Genomic DNA, 16,084 nt, shown 5'->3' with positions numbered 1-16,084 from the left:
TACTCACTCCCCAACACTTCCTACAACTGCTGGCCCACACCTCTACCGTGGGAACTACCTAGCAGCAGAACCTTTATTCTGCTAGACTTTGCAACTAACCTAGGCCTCCTAATTGCTGAAGACTGCTGCAAGTTACCTACATCTACGGCTACACGAAGCTCCTCTCCACTCAACTCTGACAGTTGGTCGTATCTATTGCATGTATGCAAAGTAAAACTGTCTGAATACCTCCTCTTCCTAGCTACCTTCTTGCCAACTGCCAGTTCCCATTCCCCACCACCTTTCACCCTCCTCAACCTATCTAGTTCCTCTTTTGTGCATTGTAACTGCACCTGAAGGGGACAGATCTTACGCTCCTGCTCCTCTATTAACTTGTTTCTACTACAGATTCTACATTCCCAGGAGAGGATCTCCCTAAAATGACCACTGGCTTCCCCACTGCATTCCCCCCCAATGAAAATACTTTGAACAAATCCCACACCGTAACCCACTACTCACAAACCTACGACAGAGCCCACACTTTTCACACATGGTAAATTTTACAGTTGCTGAAAAGAAACTAAACGTCTACATTACCAAAGTTCAGTTACACCAGTAGAACTATTTAAGAACTAACAATAATGGTCACGAAATTCTTTGCCTACTAAGAAAGCAGCTACTTGTACTAATACTACTACAACACAGCCGATACCAATACCAGCAAAACTTAACAAAATCATTAGCTACAACCAAAAAATTAAAATGACCACTGTAACACTAAGCGAAGTTATAACACTAAATGAAAATTTTACTGAAATATTTCACTAGAAAGAATAATAAATGTCAGTTGAAAACTAAAGCACGAAATTTACTAAACGACTTCAACACACTGAAAACTCTATAAAACACAGCGAGCGAACGATTACAAAAGTTTATTAAGTCGTTATTTCGCCACAAACGGCACACAACACCGCTGAAATCTATTAAATTTATTACAGAGCGCAAATACTCCGCCTCTGTCGCGCCTTAGTGCACTCGAAATTTGACTATAGAAGCATAGTTTACTCCTCTGCTCAGCCATCTATTCTTCGGTGTCTCGACTCTGCCCACCACCGTGGATTGTGTTTAGAGTCTGGAGCTTTTTACACCAGCCCTGTGGAAAGCCATTATGCTGAGACTGCTGAACCTCCACTGTCCAATAGGCGAGCTGTACTTCTGTCTTCCATGCCTGCTAATTCGGCCCATGACCTTTTTCTTTCAACGCCTCCTTGGATTTAGGGTATGCAGACCGCCCTTCCTCTATAATACCACCGGGAGTCCGCTTCCATCAACTGCTACGTTCTCTTTCCTTCCACTTTCCTAAAACTTTCTTCACAACTGTGGGTGCGGCACCACCTTGGCTCTGCCCCAGACCTGCCTGCTCTGTGACTTTGTCAGCTTCCCAAGGATGATACGCCCTTCTCTCGTTTATTGTCGGGCATTTGCTGCTCTATGTGCACAAATGAAGGATGCCACATTTATTTACACTGATGGCTCAAAAACATCATTTGGTGTTGGGAGTGCCTATATTGTTGGCGACACCCCTAATTGATTTCGGCTTCCCAACCAGTGTTCGGTTTTTACTGCGTAACTTTACGCTGTTCTCCAGGCTGTCCATCAGTCGCCATCAGCACATGCAGTATATTATATGCTCAGATTTGCTCAGCTCTCTCCTCAGTCTCCAAGATCTTTACCCTGTCCACCCTCTGGTCCACCGGATTCAGCACTGCCTCCACTTGGGGGGCGTCTCTGTGGCATTCCTCTGGGTCTCAGGACACATTGGTATCCGTGGAAACGAGGCGGCCGATATAGGCTGCAAACTCTCTTCTTCAGCCTGCTGTTTGCATGGTTCCCTTTGCCAATCTGTAGAGTGTTTTATGTCGTCGTGTTGCTCTTTTATGGCACACACATTGGTGTACACTTCCCAATAATAAATTGCAGGACATGAAAGTTCTTCCCTGTGCTTGGACCTCTTCCTCCCGAACTCGTCGTCGGGAGGAGGTAATTTTAACTAGACACCGGATAGGGCACTGTCTTTTTAGCTATCGACATCTTTTGAGGTGCGATCCTCCCCCGCTTTGTACCCACTGCTCTCAACTGTGGACGGTGAGACATCTTTTACTTCAGTGCACCTATTTTACTCTGCTATGCGCCTGTCTACAGCTGTCGCCTGATATATCTTCGCGTCCTCGAGTTTATCAGTGTCAGTGAGATGACGTCGGTCATTTGAAGCTCTTTTTGGGGAAAACAACCCCCCTTCTATAGTGGTTTTCTCAGCTTTCCTTCTGCTTTTTAGTTTCCTCACTTTTTGAGTTTCGCTCCCATTGGTGCTGATTTCCAATTTGTTTTCTTACCTTTCCCTAAGCCACAGACCGGGTGCTGATGACCATAGCAGTTTTGCACCCTAAAACCATGACAACAACAACAACAACAACAACAACAACAACAAAGGTTTCCAAATGAGCAAGTGGCTCGAAGGGTTTTTAAGTAATAGAACCTAATATGTTATCCTCGACAGTACTTGTTCATCAGAGACCAGGGTATCATTAGTAGTGTCCCAGAGAAGTGTGATAGAACTGCTCTTATTCTCTATATACGTAAGTGATCTGATGGGCAGGGTGGTGTAAGGAAAGGTTTCGTTGTTGAGTGACTATAGGAGTTACAAGATGACATAGACAAAATTTCAAGTTGGTGTGATGAATGGCAAAAATGTACAAAAATGTAAGTTCATGTGCAGTTCGTGTACAGCATTAGTAGGCGCTGCTTGACAGTCACATTGACTAAATATTTATGTGTAATGTTGCAAAGTGCTATGAAACGGAATGAGCACATCAGATTGGTGGTAGGGAATGTGTATATTTGACTTAGTTTTATTGGGCGCATTTTGCGAAAGTGTAGCTCATCCGTAAACGTTAGTGCAACCCATTCTTGAGTAATGGTCATGTGTTTGGGATCCCCACCAGGTCAGATTAAAGAGAGACATTGAAGCAATTCAGAGGATACTGCTTGACTTGTTACCGGTAGGTTCGTTCAGCATGCAAATATTATGGAGATGCCTGGGGAACTGAAATGTGAATCCATGGAGGGAAGACGGCACTCTTTACGCAAGGCACTGTTGCAGAAATTTAGAGAACCAGCATTTGAGGCTGGCTGCAGAATGATTCTAGTGCTGCAAATGTACATTTTGTGTAAGGACCACAAATATAAGATGCAAGGAATTTGGGCTCGAATGGAGGTTTTCAACAGTCATCCCCCCCCTCCCCCTCTCTCCCCGTATTTGTGACTGGAACAGGACAGGAAATTGACTAGTAGTGATACATTTTATCCTCTGCCGTGCACCATACGGTGGCTTGCGGAGTATGTTTGTAGATGTACTTTCCAAAGATGTCAATTGCTGATGGGTATGAACATTAAAAGACAGTCAGTTCAATAAGTCATGGTTGCTAGGGTAATTTGAATCCATGTTCCTCATGAATAAGTTTCCAGTACCTGAATCCTATATAGAGCATAGCAGTTATTTTGTTGAAAGCGAAAAGACATACATTATGTTTTTTTTTACTCTTAGCATGGAAACAGGAAAACATGTCTTTTTACATCAATAAACAAAAACTTAATTTTTATGAATCTCTTTGTATGCCATCTGAGCATTTTGTGAAATCTGTGGACTCACTTATAAATAAATAGTGACCCATTGACAAAGGTGGAACAGTTTTATTATTAAGAATGATAACAAAAGAAATAGATTTTCTGAAACATCTGGTCCACTGGTATGTTAGAAATACACGTGCAGAGTTATTTTGGTTCTCCTCAACATTTATTGAAATGGCCCTTATATGTTGCTATGTCAAAAAATGCTGTATATGAAAACTGTACAAAGAATCTGCAGGCATATTGTCAGCAACAGAATTTTCACAGCAGTCACCAATGATGTGATGTCATTGGAGCTGAATCTCTGTATAGAACTACCACCATGCGCATTTTTTTATTGAGTTGGAGCTGACTGTAGGACTGCACATTTGTTTCATATCCATCAATTTGGGATTTCGAAACACCACTTACACATTCCTGATGAGAAAGCTTCATGAAATGAAAAGAATAGACAACATTTATGTAACATATACAGTATATGTGCCCACAAATAAAAAAGGCACTCAATGCATCAGGCATTACTGGAAATGACTTTTGATTGATTTTTTAATCCAAATAATAACATACCATTGCTATTTGCTAGGAAGTGGAACTACTGTCTCAACCACAAAATGTTGCTGCTGATTACTGCAGCCATAGGGACTAAGTATGATGGTAAATCAGTGAGTTAATGCACCCAATGTAAGATGGTCAAATTGACCACAGACTTGTACTGTGTTAACTACTGCAGCAAATTTATTACACTCAGATTTAAGCTTCCTGTTTTTTGGCATATGTTATGTGCTATAACAGTATTGCCACATTGGCAATCAGCTGCACATCAGTTAATCGTGAACTGTAGCGAGAAGGTTGCCCAGCATGGACAGAATGCAGTTTTGCCTGCTACAGCTGAATGGGGTGCTGGGCAGTGCCAGATAAAGTGTTATGTTCATACATTGCATTACTCAAAGACTGCAAGTGAAATGGCAGTTTGTTGTGCCACTTTGGTAATGACAGACAGTACACTTGTCATTTTAAGAGCTGTGGAGCAACTGTGTCCCAAGGTGTGAAGTGTCAAGTAACAGATACTTCTAATCATATTGTACTTATTGTAAGTGATCCTTAATGATCAAATTGTAAGTTTATTATATCTGTATCTTTCTCTAAACATTCTACAATGCTTTGGGTATTTAACATGCTGTTAGAAATCTACATTCTTGACTGTCAATAATTACACAGGACCAAAGTTTCAGAACATGTTAAATTAATTTGAAGTAACATAGTTAACAGACATGAAGAACAGAAGATACTCACTCCAATTTTCTAACACATTGTATCACCCTGATAGCACTAAAAATTCATACTGGACAGCTTAGTGCAGTGATGATAAATGAATGTCTTGGAGCCATTTGCTTTTTTAGGTTTTCAACTTTAAATTGAACCCGAAGTCCATCACTGTGCAAAAGTTAGCAATTTGACACTTTTCTGTGGACAGTGACTTTCAAGCATCTGTGGTAACATACGGTGGCATTGTCCCTACACAGTTGCTTTCGTAAGTGTTGCTGAATCATTCGAATGACTATACTACAACTGTTCATCAGTAGCAAGGCCTTTCACTGTTTATGGACAACACAGCTTAGAGTTATTAGCTAAGTAAGAAATTAAAATTCTCATTGAATGTGGTGGCAAACGACCCTGAAACAGAACTGCTAGTAAAGTGTATTATTTAGTTTCACATGTGATGGAAAACAGGGAACTATATTTACCACAGAGTAAATGTATTTCAGTTGCTATGTTGTGCTTTAATTATGTTTCACTACTTTTAGTGTGTTGTGTAAGAACAGTTGTAAGCAATGAGTGTACATAGCTGTTGTCATTTTGCAAATAAAGTTGCTTTGTTTGGCAGATAGATGGCTACAGTGCTTGAGATACTGCAAAACTCTAGGTCAAAAGCCACTCTCAGCAGCTAACTGATGTGGTTACGCCGAACTCCATAACTTGTTAACCAATCCGCATGTCAATAAGGCCTGTGTGGGGAATCCTTCTCCATGTTGTGCTGTCACCCAATTTGTATATACAGGATGATTTTTTCTACCATTAACAAACTCTAGGGATTGATCAATGAGAGGATACGGAACAAAAAAGGTGTAATGATCTTATGTCTGTATATGCAGGGTTTCTATGCTAGAGACCATTTATTCAGTCGTACATTGTTACAGAGTATGCAGTCTAGTATGCGCTGCACCATGCAGCCATAGTTACAGTATGTGTTGAAAATGGTTTCCATGTGCCTCCACGCATGTGTGTACATGCCTATGTTCACATCAGCCAGGCTGCATCAGAACAGTGTCAAAGGCAGCATGAATACACCGCTCCAGTGTCTCCACATCTGTAATGGGCTCAGCATACACGATACTTTGGAGATGGCCCCATAACCAGAAATTGATCGGTTGTGATCTAGTGAATGAGCAGATCATGCAACTGGACCTAGCCTGCTAGGCAACATGGAAGGAAGACTGATCCCAAAATACAGTCTCCAATTATCCTGGCCCCTTACATTCCACTTGCACCAATGCTGACGATTCTGTCTCACCATACCATGTGGGTTCTGCATACTATCCCACATATGACTGTTATGAAAGTTGAAGCCACCACACTGCGTAAAGGTGGCTTGTGAATAGGCTGGATGAGACAAACCCCAGAATCATGGTTGCCTCATGAAGAAACCAGTGACAAAACTGCTCCCGATGTGGAAAGTCTGTCACTAGTAAACCCTGCACATGCTGTAAGTGATAAGAGTAGTAACAATTGTCATGGAGAATGTCCCACAGAGTCATCTGGCTTGCCCTGCACTGGCGAGCCAACTGCCTGATACTGACACGGCAGTCACCTTCCACAGTGTTAATCACATTTTCCTCCACGTCTAGTGTCCAAACATTTCAGGTACATCCCTCATGATCTTGTTTCCTGAAGTGCTGCTGCAAACATTCAATGCTGTGGTTGACATCGTGGGGGGGGGGGGGGGAGGGGGGGGGGGGGGAGGGAAGATAGGTCTCGTGATACAACCTTGCTGCCCACCACCCATTGCCATTTGCCTTTCTGTAAATAAACACCATGTCGGCAAGGTCTTGATTTGAGCACGGAACCATTGGGTACAACACTTTCTCACATCCACAGCAAGGTGAGTCACCAAGAGAAGTGAATAGGACACAACATTATAAATTACTATGGCAGGACAGGGCACTAGGGCATGCCGTATGAGGAACAGTACCACCCTCTAAGAGGTAACCATTCATACTGAAATGTGGCTGCATGGTGCAGCGTGTATTAGGCCATAATCATTAGACGTTTTTTGTTCTGTATCCTCTCATCAATCAATCCCTAGAGTCTGCACACGGTGGAAAAGAATCACCCTGTATATGTGAATAAGTAGCTGGAATAGCAAAAAAGTAAGTTTCGGTGGGTGTAACCAGTACTATGGGTGTGGTACATATGTTCTGTCACCGTGGTTTTATTTATACATTGACCGTCCAGAATAATATGAAAACCTACCAAATAGCTGATATGTCCATCTTTGGCACAGATGACAGCTGTGTTGCATCATGGCCGTGAGATCTTGGTGGGTCACTGGAGGGAGTTGGCACCACATCTGTATACACAAGTCACCTAATTCCATAAGTGCCGGGGAAGGGGGGGGGGGGGGGATGGGCAGTGAGCTCTGACACTAGGCTCAATGACATCTCAGATGTGATCAGGTTGAGATCTGGTGAGCTGGGAAGGGGGGGGGGGGGGCAGCACATCAATTGAAACTGGGCACTGTGTTCCTCAAAACACCCTGTCACACTCCTGGCCTTGTGATGTGGCACATTATCTTGTTGAAAAAATGCCACTGCCAATGGAAAACATGAGATGAAGGGGTGTACGTGGTCTGCAACCAGTGTACGATACTACTTGGCTTTGCACCAGCTGCACTGGACCCATGGATGCCTGAGTGAATGTTTCCCAGAGCATACTGGAGCCGCTGCCACCTTGTCTCCGTTCCGCAGTACAGGTGTCGAGGAGCTGTTTCCCAGGAGGATAACTTATTTGCACCCTCCAATTGGCATGATGAATAAGTTATTGGAATTCATCAGACCCTGCAACACTCTGCCACTGCGCCAGTGTCCAGTGCCAATGGTCGCGCACCCATTTTGTTCACAGTTGCTGATGTCGTGGTGTTAACATTGGCACATGAATGTGTCTTCGGCTGCAGAGGCCCATCATTAGGAATGTTCGATGCACTTTGTGTTCAGGCACACTTGTACTTTACCCAGCATTAAAGTCTGATGTAAGTTCCGCAACAGTTTGTCACCTGTCCTGTTTTACCAGTCTGCCCAGACTACGACGTCCGACATCTGTAATGACAGGTGGCCGCAAACCCCATGACGTCTGGATATGGTTTCACTTTGGTTTTGCCATGTGTTGAAAACACTTATCACAGCACTCCTCGTACACCCAACAAGTTGTGCAGTTTCAGAAGAGCTTGTGCTGAGCCTCTGAGCCATCACAATCTGCCCTCAGTCAAAGTCAGATAGATCATGAACCTTCCCCATTCTACACACAGACAGCAAGCTCACTGATACTACATGCACCATGCATGTGGCTGACTAGCAGTCATTCCTCACCAGGTGTAGCTGCTAACACCTAGACAGATTTATATCGACAGTAGGTCAGTGGTCATAATGTTCTGGCTGATCAGTGAATATATGCTGATTCTTCCAGGAAGAGGACTCCACAGTGTCTAGTTCTTGTGTAATACTACTTATGAGTGCATCACGTTTTTCTTGCTTTTACTGGAGGACATTCATGTTTGCTATTTCGAAAGATAGGATTAGCCTGTGTATAACATATGTAACAAATATTAGTATAGGATGTAATTTGGAGTTGTATGTTGGATTATGTTCTAGGGGGTGCATACATATTTTAATATTTCATGCTGACAGAACTTCCTTACCCACAAGACCACTAAAAACCTAATAAAAAAAAGGCTGTTTTCGCCTTCATTAAACTTTTTGATAATATATGTCTTGGCTTCTTTTAGATTTGCAATTTCAGTACTTGATATTCTATTAGTTATACCCATTATGAGTTCTATAAGACAAGCCTCTTTGTACTTATTTCTGAAACATGACCAACCCGTAGTAAAATAATATGAAAAAGAGTTTGGAGTTGGCGTCCCCTGTGTTTATTTTACTGCAAGTTCAGATACCTGTGAGAATTATTTTTAAATAGCTACATATAACTTGAAGAGGTAGTAACTCTTGACATATTTGCAAGAATGGATTCTGAAGCCCCATCTGTAGTTACTAATAGAATGACTATTCCTGATACAGCAAGGGGCATACAGTTTCCTTGTAGTCATTTCATCTACCTGTCATTTGTTTGAGAGCCACGTCATTATTACATGACTATGCAATACCTCTCATGTACAAAAATGATATCTTGCAATAAAGTAAGTTTTCTTTTTCATTTGTGGCAAAATTTCTAAGATACATTTCTTTTGCTAAATATCTAGAAAACTTTTGTAAAAGCATGACGTCCTTTGCACTTTGGTTTTGTGTAAATGTTGATGTAGTATTGTAAAAAAATTGTTTTTTGTAGAGAGATGATGGATGATTTTGAGCTCCTCGTATGACTACGTTGAACTTGAGCTAAGCATTTAACTTCTGGAATTTCTACAATTTTTTTTATTCATTTCATTGCCATAAAGCCTCAGCAAAGGAACCTTACATTTACATGTCAATCGATACTCCTACTTCTATAATCTTGGCCATGTGTTGGCTGTACATAATGCAACAAGAGGTATTAGTATGATAAATCATGCATTCATATGTTACTCTTTTCTACAATCAGCAACTTTGTATGTAATGGTACTTTCAGGATATAGACTATTTGACTATGAATTAGTAATGTGTAAACCATCATAGCTTTGATCTGTCATACACTGATTTCAGTCTACTTGCAGTATATGAGCTGAATCATTGAAATTTACGGTTTCTACTGTTATCATCTCCAGAATGTTCTTTCCTTTTTTTAGACTACACGGCTGGGACGATACATCAATGAACTACGAAAGAAGACAACCGACGAAATGCTTGCAAAACGTGCCAAAGGTCTGGTTCGTCAGTGGCGTCACATGATCATGCCGGAGCGACAAAGTCCTGCACATAGAGTGAACGGTGCGAGTGTTGGTGCAAGTGCGTGTGCCAGTGCAGGAGCAAGTCCAGTACAAAGTGGACCCACACCTGGACACGGAGCTAGCCCGGGACCCCATTCACCAGCAGGCTCTCCCGGTCGACCTCCACACCATGCAGACTCTGTACCGAGGACCATTGCCGCCAACAAGCGGCTCCGAAAAGATGACTCGGACGAAGGTCAGCCTCCAGCTAAAGTCGCACGACAAGTGAATGGCGGGCTTGAAACAGACAATCCTATAGAAAGTGTCCCTGCCGTTAAAGGCTCAGCGACGACTGGTAGGCGTCGCCGAGCTCACCGTTCAACTAACTGTCATAATGACGACATAGTCAAAAAGAAATTGGCTTCGGCAGCTCGAGCACTGCGTGTGAAGACTACTCAGGAACTGCTGGCCGGTCTGAGTTCTTGCACCAGCAGTGGATCGTACACGCCTTCGAGTACGACTCCGGAGCCAAAACCGGTATCTCCTGCATTGCACGCTCGGGCGTCTCCGGCAATACGGCAGCCCTCGTCTCCGGCTTTGAGGCAGCCCGTGTCTCCTGCGGTGAGGCAGCCCGTGTCTCCTGCGGTGAGGCAGCCCGTGTCTCCGGCGGTGAGGCAGCCCGTGTCTCCGGCGGTGAGGCAGCCCGTGTCTCCGGCGGTGAGGCAGCCCGTGTCTCCGGCGGTGAGGCAGCCCGTGTCTCCGGCGGTGAGGCAGCCCGTGTCTCCGGCGGTGAGGCAGCCAGTGTCTCCGGCGGTGAGGCAGCCCGTGTCTCCGGCGGTGAGGCAGCCCGTGTCTCCGGCGGTGAGGCAGCCCGTGTCTCCGGCGGTGAAGCAGCCCGTTTCTCCGGCGGTGAGGCAGCCCGTGTCTCCGGCGGGGAGGCAGCCCGTGTCTCCGGCGGTGAGGCAGCCCGTGTCACCGGCGGTGAGACAGCCCGTCTCTCCAGCACTGAGGCAACCTCTGTCTCCTGCAGTTGTGACCCCAGTGTCTCTGGTAGTGCGGAAGCCGGTATCTCCTGTAGTGCGGAAACCGCTGTCACCTGTAGTGCGACCTCATCAGCTACAAGTACATTCTAACACCGCAGGTGTTCCACCCCATGAACCTGTATCTCGTACCCTGTGTACGTCACCTGCCCCATCTGTACCAACTCCCTCCCCGACACCACCACTCAGAGACGATGTCGGTACTGCTGTCATCAGTATGCCATCTGTGAAAACTGCTAGTACGCATTTGTCCTCGGTGAAGCGGGTACGCCAGTCTCGAATCGATGCGAGCTCTGTTCCCGCAGCCCAAACTGTAAAACCTCCCCCTCCTGCACCGTCGCCCACTCCCTCACCTTCACTGTCACCAGCTCGCTCAGTGTCGTCACTGCTGAACGCTGTCAGTGATTCCACCAGATCGGGCGATATCTGTGCTCAGATTGCAGAAATAATGTCTAGGCTTCCTCCAATTGATGCCTCTGCAGTGTGTCGAGAGGAGATCTCACCGTCTGTCCATTGCGATTACCAAGCAGAAGATCTTCTCGATGGCGAGATAGATGGTGTGACTGGAAATGTGTCTCACGATGGCAAGTTTAGAGAATGGCACGAGTGTGTATCGCGGACGACTGCAGCTGGAGAGTTGCTTCATATACTACCGTATACAATTATAGACTAAGATGATTTGGTTGATTTGGCTGTTATATTGTTGCATGTCACGGATACTGAGTAGTGACGTGTACGGAATATGAAATATGCGCACCTGTGACTGATAACCGTGACTGCGCCATTGGCTGTGGTATGCTAGTCGTCACGCAGACTGGCAAATGGACCGTAATTTTGTGAAACTGCAGCCGTGAATTGTGTAATTATGGTGCTGTCTGGGGTCTGAAGGATAGAAATACAACAGCGATATCAGGGATTTGTGCATTTGCCTAGTTATGGTACAGTACGTGCCGTGTGCACATGGCTTGTGATAATTGGCATAAAGGACAGCCCCGTCCTGTATTTGCAACCTCACATTTTCCGTACGCTGGGAAGTCAAGTACCCTATATTTAATTGGATATCGTTGCCAAATGTAGGGTTACTGTTAATATTGTATAGGCTACACTGCCCAATGTTGATTTGTTGTAAGCATCAACTTAATACATATTTACTAGTGAGTCCGATTGTAACTCAGAGTTTTGTACAGTTGCCTGTGCCTTTTACTAGTTGCCTGTCATTCACTGGAGGAATGATTTAGTACTTAGATATATTTATACTTCATTTTTTATTTAATGATATGCTTCAGTTCTTCCAAGTGAATTACTTGCAAGAATCAAGTTTTTGGTAACAGTATTTGAAACGTATCAAGCCAGAATTCATATAGCTACTTAAACTGCATACAACGAGATGAAGAATGCTTACATTTGTCACCTTTCATTATTACCATTAACACCAGCCAGTGATGTTAAAGATACTTAATTATGTAGTTTTTAACATTTATTCAGTCCTCCGTTGTGGAGAAATAAAAAACCTGTTCCAATCAATAAGCAACACCAACAAACCAAGTTTTTGTAATTTGCATGTCAAAAGGTGCCTGCCATTCAATTCTAAACTGAAAGAAAAGTGTTTTCCTTGCATAAACGCATGTGGGCTGACAAGCTTGAGTATTTGGAACTCTTTGTTCTGTTATGTGGCAATTTTCTGTTGGAAGACTGTTAGTATGTCATGCCACATCATTGGTGATAATGGTTCATAATATAAAGTTCCTGAGATACTTTCCAGAATTTTGTATCACAAGTTATCAGTGTATTCATTGTCGTATAATGAATTCTGCTACATTGATTTAAAAAGATAACTTAAATATCAGCTGCCCATAATAGCTACAGCATGTTTCTGTTACTTTTTTTCCCTTCTTCTTCTTTCTCGTTAGGTTAAATGTGACCATTGTGTTAAAGTGCCATCATCCCCGACTCATTTCAGCAAATAAACTTTCAATTGATGCTGTATACTTCCATTTTGTGCAGAAAAGTCTATGTTTTAAATTAATGTCATAAACTGTTAATTTGTGCTAAATTTTGATGTATGAAAGAAAAAAATCTCAGTTTTACAGTCTCAATATATGGAACAGAATTCTAGGAGGAGGGATTCAGAAAACTTGTTCCAACTCTGTAATGCAGACAGTCCAACAGTTACAAAAGAGTATAAATATGTTGCTTATGTTTTGTTGTTGGAATATTTCTAGCAGGCCAATAATTTTAAGCCCATTATGTTGTTGCATTCGTGAGTTAGCCAAAGCTTTAATATTCAACCATGATAATCAAAATGGGCAATATAAAGCAGCTCCTGCGGTTAACGTTGTGCTGAAAATTATGTACTTGTTGAGCTAGCATTACTGTTCTCATGATACTGTGATAAAGATTATTTGTATTTAAACTGTATATAGTAAATAGAAACTTATCAGTTTATGTTATGGAATTGATTAAATATTTTTCTAATGGCAAGATAGCTGTTTTCCTTTACAGTAAATCAGTTTAAATTGTAGCTTAATTTCTTTCAGTTCAACTGAGGTGTCACTGTAGACTCGGCATTTTAGTTATTACATAAGAAATAATTTAAAATTTCTCAGTGAGTAGTAATGTAAGACCTACATAACACAGCAGATGTGTGGCCTCCTTCCCCCCTACTTACCACCTCCCTCCACTTCACTTCCTCACTTCTCCCCAGCTATACCTGTTCACTTCAGCACTTCACCCCTCTACTCCACCCTTTCACTCCACCATTTTATCGCTTCTGTCACTCTTTTACTCCACCACTTCTCACTTTTTGCCCCTGCTTCACTCCACCACTTCTCATCTTTCCCCTTGCACTCTATCACTTGTAATCCGTCCCCCTTCACTCCACCACTTCCCATCTTCTGTCCCTTCTTCACTCCACCACTTATCACCATCTGCCCCCCTTCATTCCACCACTTCTCACCATCTGCCCCCCTTCATTCCACCACTTCTCACCATCTGCCCCCCTTCATTCCACCACTTCTCACCATCCGCCCCCCTTCATTCCACCACTTCTCACCATCTTTCCCCCTTCATTCCACCATTTCTCACCATCTGTCCTCCTTCACTCCACCATTTCCCATCTTCTTTCCCTGCTCCACTCCACCACTTCTCACCATCTGGCCACCTCCCCCCCCCCCCCCTTTCACTCCACCACTTCTCACGTTTTGCCCCTGCTTCACTCCACCACTTCCTCACCTTTTGCCCCTGCTTCACTCCACCACTTCCTCACCTTTTTTCCCCTGCGTCACTCCACCACTTCCTCACCTTTCGTCCCTGCTTCACTCCACCACTTCCTCACCTTTCGCCCCTGCTTCACTCCACCACTTCCTCACCTTTCGCCCCTGCTTCACTCCACCACTCTGCATCACTGTTCCCCATCTGCCCTCCTTAGAATACGACTTCTCTCTCCACTTTTCTCATGCCACTATCTAATTTTTACCCCATTTTTCCCGTGTGCCTCCACATAGTAGTCTCCCCCCCCCCTCCCTCTCCCTCTCCCTCTCCCTCTCCCTCTCCCTCTCCCTCTCCCTCTCCCATCCTAGGCAGCTTTCTTAATTCAGTTTGGCAGGTCACTGCTTCATGGAACATATGTTAGTAAAATCACTTCTACATCTTGTGATAAATAGTTCCAAGGTACTGATACAAAAGACTGACATTGTATGTTTATATTACAGAAAATTCTGAGAGACATCTCACTTTTTAGACTGTGCCTTAAAACTGGTTGTAAATGATGACATCAGTTTTAGAATATTTGTATTTAACTGTGATAACGTCTGTCTTATTGCTGTATGCTTGACTTTAGAACTGCTGCCACAATTCAGGCACTTCCTATGTTAAAACATTTTTCTTCATATGCCACACTGCTGTATGTAGGTTAAAATGCTAGATTGTGAGTTGTATACAGTTATACTGTAAAAAAACAGTGTACATTCTATTTGCTAGCAGTCTTGTCTGCACTGTTTGATTTTCATAGTAATGAATGTATTAAGCATATATTCAGAAGCTGGGTTGAATATTGATATAGGGAAAGTAAAAACAAACATTACCACTTAAGTACAAAGTCAGAATGTAATTCCTTAAAATAGACTGCCAGAATTTTTGCAACAGCAGAGGCATTTGTTAGATATTCATAGCAAGGTGAAAATGCTCTGGAATTCAAACTCCAGACACTGAGTGTTGCTATACAGTTCAGCTAATGTTTCCTCCTCCCTTACCTCCACTCTGTGTTGGTTAAAATTTTATTTTTAATCATATCAGAATATTTTGTTCATTCCATATTTGTAGGTATTAGTAATTTCTGCACCCAGATGATTTGTGTTCCTTCAGATATGTTAATTTTTAAGATCTAGAGAGTGATTTTGGAAGTTTTTTCTAAAAGTGTTTTGCTATTGTTATTGAACAATACAGGATATTTGTGGATTGTTCATCAATAAATGAAGTGAAGCTTGTCTGCTCTGGTACATATAAATCACCCTAACAGCAGTATTTAGAGGTTTAGTTTCTCATTTGTAATATTATACATGGCAGTATTATTCAGATTCTAAATTTACATTTCTTTCATATTAAATTTAGTTGTTTTGAGTTAATCTGTAGTCTTTTTCATTTTAATTGACAATTGTAAAATAGTATTTTATTTCTGTTCTTCAGGGATAATTTGACTCAAAAAGAATGAACTGAAGCAGTTATGATTTTACTCCATGTGTGACTCAGTTGATAATTTTCTGTACACTTCCACTAGGAAATAGGCCTGATACCGATCTGCTTTACTCAGTAGCTTCATTTTCTTGTAGATCAGGATGTGAGCTGTACTTTGGCAGTTCTAATTTAGGTTTTTTTTTCTAAATTCCAACATTTAGAATTAAGAACAACCAAATTGTCTTATAAACATTGCAGTTTTTAAGGTTTGTATCTTAGGTCATATTTCTCCCAGCATCAGAGTAAATATTTAAAATTACAATACCGTACTAAAATTTGAATGTAAGAAGAGGTGTAAGATAGCTGTGGCTTAACCATTTCTCTGAGGAGTCAGTCCAGCAAAGCACATCAGAAATCTTCTGAGTAGGAGTTGAAGCCTGGATCAATCAGTTGCTAAGAGCATTGCCCAAGAAAAGCGAGGGTCTGGATTCAAGTATCAGGAAGTTCCACACAGTGTAATCTATGTTGCTGAGAGGGGGATTCATTCAGCCATTGAACTTGTTACCAGTCA

General features: G+C 42.7%; 1 protein-coding gene across 1 annotated transcript in view; it reads left to right on the top strand.

The window, feature by feature from the left end:
* LOC124554811 (mediator of RNA polymerase II transcription subunit 26-like) overlaps nucleotides 1-15,464 on the top strand; it is a 51,075-nt gene extending 35,611 nt beyond the window's left edge. The window contains 1 exon segment of the mRNA XM_047128469.1: nucleotides 9,722-15,464. Within this exon segment, the coding sequence (XP_046984425.1) occupies nucleotides 9,722-11,515 (1,794 nt within the window). The 3' untranslated portion in view covers nucleotides 11,516-15,464.
* Nucleotides 15,465-16,084: the final 620 nt, after the last annotated feature.

Source organism: Schistocerca americana, chromosome X (genome assembly GCF_021461395.2).
Source record: "Schistocerca americana isolate TAMUIC-IGC-003095 chromosome X, iqSchAmer2.1, whole genome shotgun sequence".
NCBI classification, from domain to species: Eukaryota; Metazoa; Arthropoda; class Insecta; order Orthoptera; family Acrididae; genus Schistocerca; species Schistocerca americana.
This window is presented reverse-complemented; position numbering and strand designations above follow the sequence as displayed.